Raw genomic sequence first — 14,251 nt, forward strand, 5'->3', positions numbered from 1 at the left:
CAGCTGCCCAAACGTGGTGAGGAAAATCCTTCAAACAGACTGTTTTTATTACCTTGGAATGTTGCCATGAAATGAAAGAATCCTGCCTGGCATTGGAGGCACCTTGGGAAAACAAAATATAAATTCCAAACAATTTGTAAGAGTGGGGACAAGAGCTCTTCCCCAGATCCAAAGGAGAATTTTGACAGCCTGGCTCTAGAAGTGAGGAGTTCTGGAGTCTGTTCTTATATCTTCTTCAATACGAACCCTGATGCTCCTGACATACAAATACTCCTGAGACACACGGACATGCCTGAGACACACTGCCAAGGTTTCTGGAGGGAGGTAAAGTCAGGGCTTGTCACTAGCATAGACTGATCAGTAACTGGATTCCTGCTTGGAACCTGTGCATTTAAATCTGGGGGAAAACAGACTTGACAAAATACACTTTTCAGGACTGCATGTCAAGCAGAGGTCTATTGTTCCTAAATTTTAGCTAGTGTTGAGAAAGAAACAAGTCAAATTCATTGTTTCCATCAGAAGCTGTGTGATCTTGGCAAGAAAGGAGATGACTATAAATACAATTTTCTTCAACCAAATAGTTGGAGCACTTGTTTTGGTTTGGTTTACCAGATTGAATGGGATAGAATTAATATTCTAAGCACAGGACAATAAGTCAAGTTTAGGAGAGCTGTTAAGTTCAGTTAAGTTAGTGGGTTTGAGAACAAAGAAATACCACTTGTCAGCAAGAGCTATGCCTGAAGACTCTCCTTTGACCAGCAAAAACCCCCTCTAACCATGAAGTGGAATTCTAGATTTAGTAAGACTGATCACATGAGAGATGAATAAACCCTATGTCTTTACAAGAGCCAAAAAAGAATAGCATTTATTATTGAATCCAGTCGTGGAGGACTTAAGAAACTAAACGTTACACAATTCCCATATCCCAGATATTTCTGGAGAAAGCTGGAATCCAGTCTATCTACAAATGAGAAAAACAAAATTACATGCCATCATGCAACTTCACAGAGTGATTTCCAATATGGAGAAAGAACTGACTGGCTTCTTGTCGAGTCAGGACATAGATAAGCACAGATAAGCACAGTTAACCCACAGACCTTATGAACACAACCGGCTCTAGTCCGTTCTCTGGCTGCCATAGGGTGAGGGGTAGAAGCTCACGAGAAGGTGCAGCCACTCGACAGTGTAACTGTTACAGCAACGACAGGGACAGAACGTTCCCGGTTTTACATGTGGCCACATGCTTTGTTTTCACAGAGAAAAAGACAAATGCCGCTTTTCAATTTTTTCAAAAGTTAATTAGTACCAGTCACGTGACTAATATAAGGATGGTCACAACCAGCAAACTCCTAAGACCAAGGAGAAGTGTGCCACTTCCCTTACTTCTCTAAATGACATGAGCTTGGGCAATCTCTGTGACCATGTCTAGAGACCCTCAAAGCATGCATCACAGGTTTTCATGCCTACCAACTTAACACCATGGAGAAAAACCACAGCAGCTACGTTAGGGAGACTGGGCTTTAACTCGTCCAGAAAACCATTTTCTTGACAGCATAATACAGAAAAGGAAAGTGCACAGGAAAGTGGAGAACCAGAGAAGACAACTGCTGTCCAGCTCAATCAGGTGAAGTGTTGCTGTATTTTCTGATTTTTTTTCAAGGAAAAACTAGAAACCAGCATTTTTGTTTGAATTTACTTTTAAATGCTGACTACAAACATTTGTAAACACTTTGTGAGCCTAAGGAAGCCCACATATGAATTTAACCATCTCCACAGCTACCATCCCCACCCCGTGCTATGTGGTGGTAGTCTCCTGTGGCTTCTCTGAGGTGGGTTCTGGGAGTCAAGCTCAGGTCTTTATGCTTTTGAGGAAGACACTTGAGGAGGACTCAACAACCCCGGAGCTACTGAAATGGAGGCTTTACAGAATCTCTGATCAATGTCCCCGTCCAAAGAACAAGGGACAAAGCTAAAACATGAAGCAAGGCTTTTTTTTTTCCCTCCCCTGGCTGAAATTACATTTTTATTTAGGAACATTTCCTTTAGAGATGAGATTCTCACCCTTTAATCCTACCAGATCCTCCCCACCTCCCTCCCATCTGGCTCCACCCACTCTGTTATTTAGAGAATAAACAAGCTTTTAAGGGACTAAGCTATAATATCTCACGATGTGATCTATAACTAATACATTAGTGTAGGCCAAAACAAACAGAAGCCAAACACACAGCCCAAGACAGATTTAGATGGAACCCATTCGTTCCAGAGTGCTCTAGAAGCCGTATTATATACACAAAGGACCTGTAGAGTACCTGACAGACCCTGCCTCTTCAAAGTGCCACCAACCTTTCAACACATCTATGTTGGTGAATAAGTTGCCAACATAATAGCCACTGGGATTAAAGTCATGTCCACCCATAGCACAATGATGTTAATAAACAATTGATACAATAAATATTAGGGTATTTCCTCTACTACAACTATAGCCATGACTGCTATCCCAAAATGACTTTGCTGCTATAACATATACAGCCCATATATTTTTATCATGTAGTAAAATTTTATATTTTTATTTATCCATTTGTCCGTTAAAGGACTGCTGTGTTGCCCCAGCTATTTTAAATAAGTTTGTTATGAATAGTTTTATGGTAGGACTTTTCCCTAATAAATAAACATTACAGGAAATCAATCACTAGGCAAGTAGGCAGGACTTCTGGGTCAGGAAGAGGTAGAGGGAAGCAGGTGAAAGGAACGACGTTTTTGGACTGCAGAGAGCATGAAGGCACAATGTAGGTAGCCGCAGGCTGTCAGTTCAAATGGCAGATCGGATCTGCCACTGGAGGATTTTATTATTATTAGATATTTTCTTCATTTACATTTCAAATGCTATCCAGAAAGTCCCCTATACCCTTCCCCCTGCCCTGCTCCCCAACCCACCCACTCCTGCTTCCTGGCCCTGGCATTCCCCTGTACTAGAGGATTTTTAATATAGATTAGTTTATAAGAATTAGGATGCTAGGTTCTGCTCCCAGCAATTGCGTTAACTGTTGATTCTAAACTAAGATTGTGTGGTGTTTCCCTTCACGGGGCAACTCAACTGAGTTTAAGAGAAAGGTAAGAGGCAGAGGGTGGTGTACAGGAGTACACCCCAGCCTGCGTAGGAATTTGGAAGCGTGGAGTGGGCGTGGCCACAGTCAGCCACAGGAACTTAGAGAGCCAGATGGATAGAGTGACTTCCTGTGGTTGAGATAGGTCCTGGCTAAATGGAAAGAATGCGGTCTCAGCCTGTCTGTAGGGCTGGAGACAGATCAAGGCCACCGGCATTAGCATAGGATGCTTTTTAATATTTCATGCAACATAGTTTTTAATTTTCAACATATTTTAAAGCTAATACATAAAATATTTAAAAATTAGTAATATACTATCCATAGTATTTGATAAACACAGGATAATATATTTTTTATTTTGGACATTTGGACGGCAATAAGTTTATACATTGAAATGATTCTGAAAAACAATGTTATACTTAGATGCAAATGAGTATTATAACTTTGCTGTTCTTTTTTAATGGCTTTTTTCACTTTTTTCTCTTTTGAGGTTATAATAATTTTCTTCCCTTTTCTCCTTCCAAATCCTCCATATATCCTTCCTTTCTCTCTTTCAAACTCATGGCCTCTTATTATTTGTTTGTTACATGGATATATGTAAGTGTATGGACATACATATTCCTAAATATAACCTGCTCAGTCTGTTACTTGAAGCAAGTCTTTCATACTCCAAAATAGCCCATGTGCCTGACTTATCTTTAAACTCCTGTAACTCCTTTTTTTTATTATTGGGTATTTATTTCATTTACATTTCCAATGCTATCCCAAAAGTTCCCCACACCCACTCCCCCACCCACCCACTCCCACCTCTTGGCCCTGGCGTTCCCCTGTACTGAGGCATATAAAGTTTGCATGACCAATGGGCCTCTCTTTCCTATAACTCCTGATATTCAGTAAATCCTTGCTAGTGTTTGTTGAATTATTTTGAAAGTAGCAATTTAGAGACTGGGGACATAGTTCAGCAGTTAAAAGTCCTTGCTACTCTTGAGAAGCCAACGAAGTGTCTCCTAGCTGCCTATACAACTCCAGCTTCATGGCTCTGACATCCTCTTGTGGCTTCTTCTAGGGCCTCCATGAACACGTGTATACACACACACACACACACACACACACACACACACACACACACAGAGTTTGTCTAAGTAGGGATTAATATTCCACTTAAAAGACATTCTTCTAAAGGTTCATGAAGAGAAACTGACGAGCTAAGGGTCTGCAGTAGAATGAAAATGAGATGAATTCTAATGCTAAGTGTTTGTGCTCAACAAAAGATTAGAGCCCATTCACTCACCAACTACACAGAGATAACGCATTTATGAATTCATTTCAGTGTGCTTATTCAGAAGACATCACAATCCAAAACCAATTACCATGAAATAATTTGCCAGGCTTGCATTTCTACTTGAAAATTCAGTGTGCAGTGCTGTTTTGGGCTAGACGCTTCAAGAAGAAACTGAAAATAAGAATCCAAATGACAGGCTGTTTTGAATGGAAAAAAAACATTAATTTCTTCTTTTCAGCAACTATTATGTTCTGGATCTGTTCATGTATTTAGTGGAAACCGCAAGTGAAGTTATCTCTTTTCTTTGTAAAAAAAAAAAAAAAAAAAAAAAAAAAAAAGGCTGTTTCACACGTGTTGCTGTAAATATTTTAAAAGATCAGCACATTTCCGCGCTCATGCCCTGTTACTCTCAGCCTGGTGGTCTGGCCAGCCTGTTCTTATCTCGTGGAGACTCTCTGGCCCACCAAACCCACGCTTTGCCGACATACCTTTCTCTCTTGGACCCAGATGAGCCACCACGTGAAGGAAAACACAACACAAACTTAGTTCAGAAACAATGGTAACTCAATCGCCCGGCACAGCAACTAAAATCCTAATCTTGTAAGCCTTATTTAATCTAAATCCTCTGGTGAAGAATCGTGACAGATCTGCCATTGAAACCCTTGAAACCCGGAGACACTCATAGTTACATCTTGTCCTCACGCTATCCCTGTCCAAAAGGACCTAACTCTCCCCTGCTTCCTCTCTTTCCCCTCTCCAACCGGAAGTCTCGAGTACTCGCCCAGTGATTGGCTCCTTTATTTGTTAGGGGATTGGTTCTGCAACCCTTCCCAGGCACACGGAATTAACATCAACATACAAACAGCACCAGGCCCACCACAACACACATGATCTCAGCCTACACCAACAAAGTTGTACGTCGTTTTTTTCCTTTTCGTTATGTTCCAAATGATTTATCTGAACCATAATGTGGACCCTGAAAACTATGATTTAGATGAGGATAACAAAAGCTAGCAAGGACTAGCTAACTTTACAAAGACAGTTTACTTAACTTTCTAAAGCCTGAACAGATCTCTAAATTCTCAATCTCGTTCAAGAAGACCACCTGACAGCCATGATGAGGATGGCTTCACTTTAGGAACACTCTTGAGGCTTTAGAGCTTAGCTTTCCTAACCCCATCAACTACGAGTCAGATGAAACAGGAAAAGAACAGGGTATCTATGGGCAGTTTTATTACCCATCTTAACTGCCTCTTCTTGAGAAGCAGAACTCAGTAAAACATAGTAGCTTGTGTCAATGTCCCAGGGTGCATTCCGTTGCAATAAGTATTCCAGTCTTCTCTTTCCATGAACTCTGACTCCGACCCAGAGACTTGTACTGAGATCAGTGCCTCTAATGCTACTACCTCAGGGGGTTAGGAATGCCCCTCCTGGCCCTTAGAAGCCTAGCCCCAGAATCTGAGCTAGCTCCCAGAGGTGCTGCCAGCCACTGAACTGTCTCTTCAGACCACTCCGACGGGTTCTTTGGCTGATGTAGTTTCAGACTGGAAGAAGGAAGGAAGGAAGGAAGCAAGCAAGGAAGGAAGGAAGGAAGGAAGGAAGGAAGGAAGGAAGGAAGGAAAAAACATACCATATCACCCTTATGGCTCTGACTTTCAAGGCTGAAGACGGTGGGAGAGTCAACAGAGAGTTCCTGAAGCTTTATGTCAATCTCAGCAAGCTGCTGAGACTCAGTGGCTGCAAGGGTATAGCCTTCTCCTGGAACCAGCCAACCCCACTGATCGCCCTAAGAGAAAACCAAGGTGACCAAGTCATTCCCATACCATATTCTCGCACCGAAACATACTGTTTAGACCTCTCCACCAGAACCCAGGGCTTACAAAGCACAACACAACACCATGGACCATGGAGTGTGAAGGTTAGGGTTTAATTATCTTCCCAGTCTGTACAAGGTGTCTACTGGTGTCACTGTGGGGTCCCACAGCCTCATAAGCTGGTTCTCTTTCACATGATCAGTCTTCCACATGTTGAGAAGAAATCTGCTTTAACCAATCATAAATATGGTATTTTCAGACTTTACCCCAATAAGCCAAAATAACCTGAACTGACCTGACCTGACCTAACCTGACCTGACCTAGTCTCCACGCCCAAATCTTTCTGTACAGTGAACTACACTTGCCTTAAGAGATAATCAATCATAACCTAGCAATGTGCTATTGTAACCAAGTAGAGAAATCTCAGCCAATCACAGCAACTGCTGAGACAACTCAGCGGTTAAGAGCCAGGGCTGCTCTGCAAAGGGACCAAGTGTGGGTCCCAGCACCTACACCAGGTAACTTACAACCCCTACAGCTCTGCCTCTAGGAAAGCCAATGCGCTCTTTTGGCCTCTATGGGCACACACACACACACACACATGCTTTTAAAATTCTTTTTGAAAAACCCCTTTATAGAGTCCATCCAAAACTGCCACACTGGCTATTCGCTGTGCGTGAGTAATGAGGATCCGGATCGGGCACAGGCAGGTCAGTCTGAACAGGCACTGAGACTGCCCAGACTCGTGGCAGCAAGACTGGAAAAGGTGTGAAAGGTGGAGCTCAGCTGTGGTATTGTCACGCCAGAAAACAGACCCAATGCCAATAGCATGCCACTTTATTCACAGTAAAACACCCAAAAGTCTAAAACTACAAGGGAAATAGTATTACCTAATTAGTCACAGATAAGAAACGGGTTTATTATTTACCCTCATAAAATTGATACAAATACTGAATGCTCTAAATGAAAGATAATTAGCAAAACTTAAACTACAGAATCAATGACTAAACAGCAATTAATTGAAGACTCTCTCCTGAGTGAAATTATTTTTAATGAAGCTAAGATTTGGAGCCTGTCGATAAAACCCAGCAGAACATTGATGTGCAGACACCAGGCGACCGCAGCAAGACATTTCATAATTAAACGGAAGGTAGCACTGTCTGGCCTGCTGCTCCAGCACCACCTGGAAACGGTTGGCCTGTGTGGGAAGCTTAAACTTTCTGGTTTGCAGGAGTCTCTCCTTCCTGAGACAGAAACCAGAGATGATCTTCCTAGCTTCCTTCCTAGTTAAGGTTCAAGCAGGTAACTTAGTAGCCAGCAGCCAGGCTCAACCACTCACTAGTATAGAAGTGAGTGATCTGGGCACCACTGTAAAACCCACCTTGCTACAAAAGAGGGCATCAGGGGCATCAGTGCATGGATGTACACACACACACTATGCACACACATTCACTGCACATACACATGACATGCACCCACATAACACTGTGCACACGTTCACTGCATATACACATGACATGCACACACACAACACTGTGCACACGTTCACTGCACATACACATGACATACACACAACACTGACCACACACATGTGTTGCACAGTCAAGATTTTAGGAACTATTTCAGAAGTTGAGGGATAATAACAAAATCAGGTCATAAACAGAACTAGATTCCCAACTAATATGAAGTGAAAAGAGAAAATGAATAAAGAGATCAAATATGACCATTAAAATACATAATTTGAAGGAAGAAAATGTTCAAAATATTATCAATGGCCATTCCAAGTAACAACAAAAATAGTTTAAAATAACAAAAATATTGTTTGAACTGATATAAAGCTTAAAAATGGGAGGACAAAACACAAATACTAACTAAGCCAATATGACAAAAACAATATCAATCACAAACATTCATTGTCAACACATAGCAGGAACAGCTGTGTGGGGCTGGGGGGAGCCAAATGCTGTCTGCCAACAGCAGAACATGTCCTGCCAGCTTCACAGTTAGCAATAGACCTAAAAATGAAACCTGGGCATCTAATTCTGCTACATGAGTTTTGTTAATAAATTAAGACAATTAGCACGGTTAGCAAAGCTGAAGTAACCTCAGAATTTCTTCATGCTCAACAGTGTGCTTCACCCACCCTCACCTCTATCCCTGAGCCCAGCTCCCAGAGGACCCTCAGAGGTTGTATTCTGTGAGGCTCTGGCATTTGCTTTGAATTTGGAGCGGAAGAAGGGTATTATGATTGCCCACACAGAATTTTTTCAAGGAATTAATTGTTGACCTTTAAAACACATGTTTCCCATTTAAAAATCTGATTTTTCTAGCTTCTCTCAGAAATGTGCAGGATCTTGGCAGCCAGGGTAGTCATGGAGCTTGGTGTCCCCTGGTCTGTCCTCCCCTGTGGCCACAGCTGTCACACATGTGCTGCTCTTGAACCTCCAGTAAATGGCATCCTCTGCAGCTGTGTGCCCTGGGCTTCCAGCTGGCTGCAAGTAATCTGACACACAAGCAGGGAGCAGATAAAAGGGATGCGGGCAGGGTCCTCAAGTGCCAGTCCTACCACAGCCTCACTCAGCCCAGGGAAATAAAAGTCAGACCAGAGTGCCAAGTGCTTCAGGTAACACAAGTTTCTTTGTGGAACTAAAAAGCATGCCTACACAATTAACAGGGAAACTTGTATGAACAGTGGACAGCTGCACTCCTGTGGATCATTAGGGAATGACACTAGCTCTAGAAATATCTGCATTTACTCCTATAGAAAAGCCTCTTCCCAGGTCTCCATGGAACTGGATGGTGAAGACTGACTGGACAGAAACAGAATATCATCCTACAGGATTATAAAGACCACACTGGAAGACTGTGAAGCCAGGACGGATGAAGAGGGGGCACAGAGAAATATATTCTTACAGCATCAAGAACTAAGCCTAGCGTGCCACTTTACAGACTTAGTGAGCTGACCAATAATAAATCTGAAAATGTTAGAATTTTTTATGCGGAGAATGTCTTCTAGCTGGAAAGGCTATACACTTGCGCTAATAGGTTGACGGCCCAGAAATGGTTTGGAAAGGCAAATCCTTGGCAGTCGAGTTTGCTTACCTCGGCACTGGAAAGTCCTGAATCTGCATCATCCAGGCCTTGCAGGAGCTCATCCAGTCTTTTCTTCTCTCCTTCAACCATGACCACTGGGCTTCTTGAATGCTTGGCCAGCTACAGAATATATTAGTGAGAAATTTAAGCATGCAATGCAACATGTCGACCAGCAAAAAGAAATGAGACTTCTACAAAGTAGAAATACTAAATTAAACTTTGGGAGATTAGACACTCTGATCTGCTAGGTAGTTTTATTTTATAACAACTCTTTTGTAGTCATTTTCCAAAGATATTTACAGTATAAGAAACCCTTCTTTTCTTCCTCTCTCGACACACACACTGTATCTCTCTCTTTCTCCCTTCCTCCCTCCCCTTCTCTCTCCCTCTGTGTGTGTCTCTGTGTAAATGCACGTGTGTGTGCACATGTGTGTGTGTGCATGCACACTTACACATGTGTTGGCTATAGCACTTATGTGGCAATCAGAGGTCATCTTGAAGGAGTCAGTTCTCTCCTTTTACTGTGTGGGTCCAGGAATAGAACTCAGGCTTTCAGGCACTCACCCTTTACCCAATGAGTCATCTCACTGGCTCTAGGCAGGCCTTCTTATTAACCACTGCAAACGTCACTTTTATATAAACATTTTTAAATGGAAGCTGATTTCAAATTTCTCTCCAAATATAGAGATTTAGATGATAAAGACACAGGCATATAGCTATAGAGGGTATGGATATAGAAGACATGGACATGCAGATGTAGAAGCATAAAAACATTTGCTGAGACAGAGGTCTCTGTGGACACTTTCTGGTACCACACATCCACTTAAAGAAACTGCTTTTTAAATTTCTAGAATATTGAGACTGGGCATGCAAATCAGTTGGTTAAGGCTTACCTTACATGCACGAAGCCCTTGGCTCAATCTCTAGCACCTCAGAAAGCTGAGCACCATGGTGCACACCTACAATCCCAGCACGTGAGAAGTAGAGGTGGCAGGGGCATCAGAAATTCAAAGTCATCCCCAACTACTCACCAAGTTTGCGACCAGCCTGAGCTGCACAAGACCTTATCTCAAAAATTAATTAATTTCTAGAATATCACAAAAGGCATTTAAATAAAGATCCTGTTGGTGTTATAAAAGGGAAAGAAGGAGAATCTATATTGAAGCTATTGAGCACATCAGCAAGAGCTCAGAGAAAACTCAGCTGTTCTTGGAAAATGAAACAGTGCATCAAGATCTGCTGGGCTAGCAGCGACAAGGCCAGAGAAGTTGGAGAAGGTTCCCTGAGGTAACATGAACATGGGCACACAAGACTGAGAGTGGCCAGCCTGGTGGTGGCAGACTGACTCGGGGACCAAGCTGCCTGGCACAGCATGCCAGATGGGAGAACAGATTCTGGCCTGAGCCGAGGAAACAATTCTCCTGCTGATACTTTACCCTTACCAGTCACTGCTGTCCGAGCAGTTAGTGTGAGCTTCTGTCCACCCCACAGACGTTTCTCATAGATTAATTAATTAGCATCCCGGGCTAATACAGAAGTCTCTGCGCCCTTAACTGCTCCTTTAAAGACAAACCAAATCAGGTTGCCTGACCTGCGGTGTAACAAGGATGAGCCCTAAATCAAGGACCCACTCAAGAGCAGAAACCAAGGTCGGGGAGGAACAGGGGAGGGCAGACTACCAGCCGGTTTCTCCAAGCCAGTCTTGCTGCTCTGCCAGGAACATTTTCCATCCTAAGTTCTAAACACAGTAGTTACACAATCAGTCTTATAATGAGAATGACTCAATCAATAAACACACACACACACTTTACTGGTGTACAAGCTAAAATCTGGAGGAGAAGTCCTAGTCATGGCCGTTTTCCATTTCAGGAACTAGACTATTCTGAGTGATAAAATAAATTCTAGCTGAAGCTAGAAGATTTGAAAACTATAAACTAGGATAGAAGGAAGCAAGGCAGGGCAGAGCAGGGCAGGGTGAGATGGGAGGTATGATGTAATTAGACTAGAAAGCAGTGAAAAATTGTTCTTGGGTATTCCGAGCTTTTGAGCTAATATCTACTTCTCAGTGAGTGTATACCATGTGTGTTCTTTTGTGATTGGATTACCTGACTCAGGATGATATTTTCTAGTTCTATGCATTTGCCTGAGAATTTCATGAATTCGTTGTTTTTAATAGCTGAATAGTACTCCGTCGTGTAAATGTACCACATTTTCTGTATCCACCAAGATACAATTCACAGACCACATGAAGCTCAAAAAGAAGGAAGACCAAAGTGTGGGTGCCTTGGTCCTTCTTAGAAAGGGGAACAAAATATTCACGACAGCAAATACAGAGACAACGTGTGGAGCAGAGACTGAAAGAAAGGCCATCCAGAGACTGCCCCACCTGGGGATCCATCCCATGTACAGTCACCAAACCCAGACACTATTGCTAATGACAAGAAGTACATGCTGACAGGAGCCTGATATGGCTGTCTCCTGAAAGGCTCTGCCAGAGCCTGACAAATACAGAGGTAGATGCTCACAGCCAACCACTGGACTGAGCACAGGGTCCCCAGTGGGGTCCCCAATGGAGAAGTTAGAAAAAGGACTGAAGGAGCTAATGGGGTTTGCAACCCCATAGAAAGAACAACAATATGAACCAACCAGATCCCCTAGAGCTCCCAGGGACTAAACCACCAACCAAGGAGTACACAGGAGGGACCCATGGCTCCAGCTCCATATGTAGCAGAGGATGGCCTTGCTGGGCATCAATGGGAGGAAAGGCCCTGGGTCCTGTGAAGGCTCAATACCCCAGTGTAGTGGAATGTGAAGGTGGGGAGTTGGGAGTGAGTGGGTAGAGGAACACCCTCTTAGAAGCAGGCAGATGGGGGATGGGATAGTGGGTTTCCGGGGAAAGGAGGAACCGGGGGAAGGGGACAACATTTGAAATGTTAATAAAGAAAATATCCAATAAAAAAGGTAAAAAGAAAGAAAGCAGTGAAGATACAGATTATTTCACAAAGCTTTCCTTTTGGTTATATGTACTAAACCAATTATGCACACATTCATCTTGATAAAAAGTCTATTTCAAAACCCCAAATGGCTGAGATGTCTCAGAGGATAGGAGCACCTGCCGTGCAAGCATGAGTTCAAATCCCCAGGACCCATGTAAAAAGCTAGGTGGGTGCCTAGAACACCAAGTGTCAAATGAGGAGCAGAGATAGGAGGGAACTGGAGCTCAGGAGCTACCAGGCTCACTCCAGGTCCAGTGAGAGACCCTGCCTCAAGGAAATAAAGCAGAGAGTGGTAGATCAGCACAACCTACCTCCTCCTCTGGCCTCCGCACACACAGGCATGTGCACCCACATACACACACGTGCACACACACTACCCACGCTCACACCCAGCGAGACAGTAAGTAAATTCCTAGGACTCTTTCTTCCCCTGGCTTTCTCCCACATTCTGTCTCTTGAATCATTAGATAGATACTTACCTCAATGTTTCGCTTAATAAAATCCTGGCTGTGTTCAGGGTTCTGCCCAATGAAACCCTGGCTGTCTTCCCTCCTAGGCTCAATCGCTTCTGTATTTGAAAACGGTTGCTTTTTTGTTATGATCAATGGTTCATTTTTCTCCACATCACAGGTAAAATCTAGTATTGAAAAAGTTCAAAATAAGCTCACAATTACAATTCTGAATCATACTAAAAACTCACCTTACGTATACATTAAAATATGTTTTAGGAACACAGAGAGAAGGAATAATTTTTAAATTCTAGACCCAGATTTGGCTTAGGTTTATTTTCTCCCATCCTCCATAACCCAGATTTCGATCAGTTGCAGCCTACTTTTAAAAATCATCTTAATTAAAGTATAATTACATCATTTCACCCTTCCTTTTCCTACCTCCAAACTCCCCTGCTAACCAGGTACCTGCCTTGCTTGCTTTCTCTCTCAAATCATCGCCTCTTTTCCTTTAATTGTTGAGATAAATATATCACAAATATACATAAATATATAAATGCAGCCCTGTTCAGTCTTCATAAAGTTACTTGTATGACATGGTTTCAGGACTGAACACGTGGTATTAGATAACCAACTGGGGGGCTCTTCCCTGAAGAAAACTATTTTTCCCCCTCTCACAACCAGCCAAAGTGCTGAGGACAAATAAAGATGGAGTGCCTGGCCCCAAATGATTCATTTCTGAGGCAATGTCTGCACCTAGAAGCCAGAAGAACAGGGAGCAGCCTACTTTTTCAAAACTATTATGCAAAATTTCAAAGATCCAGTAATAGAACACAATAATGAAGTTTTGATAAGTAACTTCAACATGGACAAACTCACAAAGGATTGTGGGCCGTGCCTGTTTTGTTCTGGGTGTGTCCTCTGCCATGAGCTACATTCTCAGCCCTTATGCCTCACCTTGAACTCTAGTTAGTGTTCTTTTTTATTAGATGTTTTCTTCATTACTTCTTAACTGATCAAATTATATAGATCAAGCCCCCTTCACCCATGACTATTTCATGCCCCCTTGTGGCAATCTCTATAATCACACAAGTTAAACATACCTTTCTCCATGAGATTTTCGTAAGTTTCTGGAGGAATCTGAGTATGAAACACTGAGAAAAGGGCGTCTTCAAACTCACACTGCAATGCCTCTGCTGATACAAAAATAAATAAATAAATAAATAAATAAATAAATAAATAAATAAATAAATAAATAAATAACACTTGTTCAATCTCCACAAAATAAAGTTATGGACACTGAAGGAAGAGAGAGGATTGCATGATCGACTACTCGTTCTACTATTCCTCAACCTCCTCCATACACGAGAGCTGTTAAAGAAAATAAAGCCGAGCCGGGCGTGGTGGCACCGCCTGTAATCCCAGCACTCGGGAGGCAGAGGCAGGCGGATTTCTGAGTTCGAGGCCAGCCTGGTCTACAAAGTGAGTTCCAGGACAGCCAGGGCTACACAGA

General features: G+C 42.6%; 1 protein-coding gene across 5 annotated transcripts in view; it reads right to left on the bottom strand.

Annotated features, from left to right (window-relative positions):
* The window catches only part of Fsip1 (fibrous sheath interacting protein 1), a 125,488-nt gene that overhangs the window by 93,976 nt on the left and 17,261 nt on the right, over nucleotides 1-14,251 (bottom strand). For 2 of the 5 annotated variants that reach the window (XM_021155182.2, XM_021155194.1), the window contains exons 6-9: nucleotides 13,842-13,931; nucleotides 12,769-12,926; nucleotides 9,303-9,413; nucleotides 6,017-6,172 (exon numbers count right to left, since the gene is read on the bottom strand). In XM_021155182.2, coding sequence (XP_021010841.1) covers nucleotides 6,017-6,172; nucleotides 9,303-9,413; nucleotides 12,769-12,926; nucleotides 13,842-13,931 — 515 coding nt within the window. Of the gene's footprint in view, nucleotides 1-6,016; nucleotides 6,173-9,302; nucleotides 9,414-12,768; nucleotides 12,927-13,841; nucleotides 13,935-14,251 lie in introns of all 5 variants that reach the window. The other 3 variants (XM_021155178.2, XM_021155192.1, XM_021155186.2) reach the window with 2 other exon arrangements.

The sequence above is a fragment of the Mus caroli genome, chromosome 2 (assembly GCF_900094665.2).
Source record: "Mus caroli chromosome 2, CAROLI_EIJ_v1.1, whole genome shotgun sequence".
Lineage (NCBI taxonomy): Eukaryota > Metazoa > Chordata > Mammalia > Rodentia > Muridae > Mus > Mus caroli.